At 35.0% G+C, this 5,000-nt stretch overlaps 1 protein-coding gene and 1 long non-coding RNA gene across 2 annotated transcripts in view; both read right to left on the reverse strand.

The window, feature by feature from the left end:
• Nucleotides 1-420: 420 nt before the first annotated feature.
• Nucleotides 421-940, reverse strand: LOC140851432 (uncharacterized). The gene is made up of 2 exons (XR_012134187.1): nucleotides 729-940; nucleotides 421-611 (listed from the first exon to the last, which is right to left on the reverse strand). It is a non-coding gene; the product is annotated as an uncharacterized lncRNA (long non-coding RNA).
• A 686-nt stretch (nucleotides 941-1,626) lies between these two features.
• Nucleotides 1,627-5,000, reverse strand: part of LOC140851484 (uncharacterized) — a 3,766-nt gene continuing 392 nt past the window's right edge. The window contains exons 2-4 of the mRNA XM_073243021.1: nucleotides 2,233-2,404; nucleotides 1,904-2,148; nucleotides 1,627-1,824 (exon numbers count right to left, since the gene is read on the reverse strand). Of these exons, the coding sequence (XP_073099122.1) occupies nucleotides 1,639-1,824; nucleotides 1,904-2,148; nucleotides 2,233-2,404 (603 nt within the window). The 3' untranslated portion in view covers nucleotides 1,627-1,638. The remainder of the gene's footprint in view (nucleotides 1,825-1,903; nucleotides 2,149-2,232; nucleotides 2,405-5,000) is intronic.

Genomic DNA, 5,000 nt, shown 5'->3' on the forward strand with positions numbered 1-5,000 from the left:
GCTGTTAGGTTTTTAGCGACGCTTATAAGCATCGTTAATCTTGTTTTAACGACGCTTATAAGCGTCGTTAAACATATTTCTAACGACGCATTAAAGCGTTGCAAAATTCAATTTTAACGGTGCTTTTTAGCGTCGTTAATGACTCCGCGTCCTCCACTCTACTAAGACGCTTTTCGAAGCGTCGGCTTTTTTGTCTTTAACGACGCTTATAAGCATCGTTAAAATTATTTTAACGACGCTTATAAGCATCGTTAAAAGTTTCAAGAGAAAAAAAAAATATAGATTTTATATATAAAAAAAAAATACATACATTCCTGTACAAAATTATATCAATTATTCTAATATAAACCTGTACAATCACCACCATTCACACCTGTACAATCACCACCATTCACACCAAAAGCAAACTTAAATAGCAAATTTAACCAAACCAAAAGATATTATTTTATATAAATAAAAATAAAGTACTAATCGTCCATTACAATCAAGAGTAATATAAATAAATATAAGAATACAATAAAAATAAAATAATGTCAATCCGCAGGCGGATGGTCGTCGTTGTCTCCACGTGACATGCCGCTGTCTCGACGGGTGCCTGATGTGCCAGGAGCCTACAAGAAACATATCAAAAGCATGATTTGCATATCTATAAATAAAAATATATAAATCATTAAATTAATACAAAAATATATATTTAATAATATGTGTTTACCTGAGATGGACCATACATCTCTAATAAAGATGTAAGCCGATCAATCTGTCCCCTCATGGCCTGCATCTCGGCACGGCTCTGTCGCATCTCCTCCATCTCAGCGGCACGACTCTGTCTAATCTCCTGTATCTCCGCCTCGAGTTTGCGAACGCGTGAATCCTGAGCATCTGCTGCAGCATGCTGCATATATCTACTAACCTCAGATAACTGAGTGGGGATGACTCCTACTCCATAACCCCTCACTCAGCCGTAGCGCTCTGGTCCCATCAACTCTGTGAACACCTCGGCCTTGATACGACTCTGCTGCATAGATGCTGCGGACTCGTCGTCACGCTCCGCAATGAGAGATGTAGCTCTCTCCTGTATTTATTTTGAAAACAAGAGTTATACATTAATAGCTAACAAAATTAAATTTAAATTATTACAAAAAATAGAATATTAATAATGCCGTACATATAAATCTCTCGACTCATCTCGAACAAAAGTACCATCCTGATGAGTATGAGTCATCCGATAAAACTCCACTTGTTCGGGTTCCCTCCCATGCTCATCCACCTACACAAATAATTTTAATTTTAAGCAAATAGTTATAATAATTTAAAAAAATATATGAGTATCATGATACAGACATGGTCCACGATACATAATGATATTAGTTATAAAAATATTTCAACATAAAAATTAAAAGTTAATTATGAAAGTTTAAGGAACATACAAACTCCTATCGGAGTCGTGCATAACTCTTCGACCCCGATGTATGAGGAACAGACTGAGCTGCTCGTGCAGCTCTACCAATAGCAGAATAAGTCTGTAAAATAAAGTAAAGAACTGTTATATGTATAATATATAATAAAATCAATATTTTTATAAAATATTTAGAAAAAAAAGATAATAAGCAGATAATATACCTGTGCCCTCTCGGAGAATCAATAATGAACCAACTCCATCCACTGATGAGGGGGTACATCAGGAGGACAATTTCTAGCAACCTCCTCCTCTGTCATACCCTGTCTCATATAGTCCTTCTTCAATTGTGCTCTATATTCTTTCCATTTGCGGTTGAGAGACTTCATTACAAAATCATGAGTGGATGGAGGGAGAACAAACTTGCTCTATAAAAAAAAAAGTTAAATGAAATAAATTATATAAATGATTAACAATTAATATACAGTATGAACATCAATTCATTACCTCTATAACTCGGAGGAGCTCAACTTTGTACGTTGGAAGCATGTCATTCCATTTTGCATAGCCCAACGGACATAGCTGAGGCCTCCGAGCAACAGTCCCCAAAAATGAAGTCAATAAGCAGGCAGCTTTCTTAATTGGCTGACCTAGCTGATTGCACTCCACAACAATCCTCTCGCCCTCACGCATCTGCCACACATCTCGTACTACTGTGGGTCCGCGTCTGGGGCATACTCTCCCGGATCCGTCTGCAAAAAATACATAAAAGTAACTATATCATAAATATACATAAAATGAAATAAAAATAAAATTACATGAAAGATAATATATACCCTGCACGTGTATCTCATCATCTGGCTGATGAACAGGAGGATCGTGCTGTGCTGATGATGAAGGACAGGGCTCAGAATGCTGTGCAGCTGAACTGGCCTCAGACTGCTGTGCTGAAGAAGACGACCGGCCTCTGTCTGTGAAAACTGGAACTGCACACCAGCATATCGTCCCCTGCAACGCATGATGTCACCTAGCATTTATATAAATAAAAGATAGAATCAGTTAATATATGGAGTAAAATAACACAATAATTAATGCAAAATATATACATCATAAATAATTATTACCAGTAACAATCAAGCAGTAGTGTTTCCTTCAAATTCTGTTCTAACCAATGTCGTCGTAGCATTTAAATCATCAGCTGGCATAAAATTGTAGGGCATACATTGTGTATAAGTGTCATCGTCATCATCCTCCACTTGGTTTCTCATATCATATAAGTCTTTAGGTTTTATTTTGATGACAGTAAACCAATCTTTATCTTTTGCGTCTTGTACATAAAATACTTGACGAGCTTGAGATGAAAAAATGAATGGGTCATTTTTCAATAACACACCAGTGTGTATCAACCTTAAAAAATTTACAAGTGTAAATCCATTTGCATCTTGTTTCAAACCCCTTGGTGAGTTTATGTCTATCCAATCACATCTAAACAGTACTACTTTAAATTTTTCATAATAATCCAACTCATAGATATCTTTAAGTGCACCATAATAGGATTTTCCATCCGCTTCCACCATAACACCGCTATTCTGTATTTTTCTAAATTTCTCCCGTTCTCTAGTATGAAATTTAAAGCCATTAATTATAAAACCGTTATATCTATTCACAATCTTGTTAGGTCCTCGAGCAAGAGCTATTAGTTCATCTGAATTATTTATCTCCATCATCTTTGATACCTAAAAAAAAATGATATGACGAAGTGCTGTTGAGTTATCTGATATTAAATATGTATCAAAAATTAATATATCCCATAATTAAATATAAATCACATCTGATTCGAAAACCACATAGGGAATAACTCGACCAACCATCGCTGTTCAATCCTTGCATTAGGACGAATGTTATGATTGGCTCGTCTCTGATAAATTAAAAATTTACTGTATAAAATATAAATATATCATTTAGAATATTATATCTAATATAAAATTTAAATTTTGATGTCATTCCTTAAATATACTAATCTGCGATGGTCAGATATTATGTCACTATGAAGTAACACATAACGATGTACTTGTGCTAATGATTTTTGATCAAGTATAATACTTTCAGCTCTTCCCAATAATTTTCTAGCAGTTAAGAACTTATACAGTTCTGTATCGTCCACAAAGTCATTATGCCGTTGAGGTCGACTAAAAATAGTCTCTACACTTTGAAGATATCTTGAACAAAATGTCAAACATTCATCCGCAATATATGCTTCAGCAATTGAGCCTTCGGGATGGGCTCTATTTCGTACATAATCTTTAAGACGCACAAGATGCCTTCAAGAATTAAATATTTATTAAAATATCAGTATGCTGTTATTTCTAATAAAATTATCAAAAGATTTAAGGTTTGCAATAATACCTCTCAATAGGATACATCCATCTATAATGTACCGGTCCACCAACTTTAACTTCTGAAGCTAGGTGAATGAGCAGATGTACCATAATAGTGAAAAATCCAGGAGAAAAAATCTTTTCCATCTGGCAAAGTGTAATTGCAATATTGGATTCTAACGGATCAAGTTTCCGAGGATCAATAACTTTGGAACATAATGCCTTAAAGAATGACGATAATCGAAGTACAATTGTAACAACTTGTTTTAGCAATGACGATCTTAAAGCTATTGAAAAAATATCTTGCATCAATATGTGACCAAAGGAGGCGTCATCGTTGAGTCATAATTTTCATTATCTAAAAGAGCAATTCAAAACCAAAGGAGGACTACCTGTACCTTTTTTTTTCTTTGTTCCTTCAAAACTGAGATTGACGGAAGAATGATGTATTTAATTAAGCAAAAAATTGAAAAGGAAGGCCATCTTTCAGAATCATGGGGATGGATCTATTGCAAAAAAACAAAAACATAAACAAAACAAAAAACAAAAAAAACAAATGTAACTCAATCTACACCAGAAACATCATAATAATAATAATAATAATAATAATAATAATAATAATACTAATACTAAAATGACAGAGAAAAATAGCCCCCACGAAAAAGGGCAACTGCATCGAATAACAAACTACAATTTCAGAAGAAATCAGCAATTACATTAAATATTTCTTTATTTTAAAGCAACCACAACCACATATCTCCCAATTCATAAGCAACTAGACTAGAAAATCACAAAGCAACCAGATATTCTGAATGAATACCCATCTATCTCTTATTTCCATCTGTTTTTCTGCGGATTAATTCACCAAAACAATCAGCAAAAAATTAATGCAAAATAGGCATGTTATTATGAAATTCTAGAGCAGTTGCAATAATATATATTCATCAAAAACACCCTAAAATAAGAAAGTCTTTCTATTCGTGCTAAACACCACTTGAATTCCTTTGCCGAGCGAAGATGATGCTGGCCGCGGCACCAGTGTACCATCTCTGAGCTCCGATCTATCAACATCAGGTTTCGTGCCCCCACCAAGGTTGGGTAGTTTTCATGCCATGGACTACATTGGAGAGGCCATGACCCAGCAGCGAGGCATGGGAGCTCATGGATGAAATGAACACAAGCTTGTCAGGGCACGGCTCTGAGATGAGAAGACCGAGACGCAGCCA

Source organism: Elaeis guineensis, chromosome 9 (genome assembly GCF_000442705.2).
Source record: "Elaeis guineensis isolate ETL-2024a chromosome 9, EG11, whole genome shotgun sequence".
NCBI classification, from domain to species: domain Eukaryota; kingdom Viridiplantae; phylum Streptophyta; class Magnoliopsida; order Arecales; family Arecaceae; genus Elaeis; species Elaeis guineensis.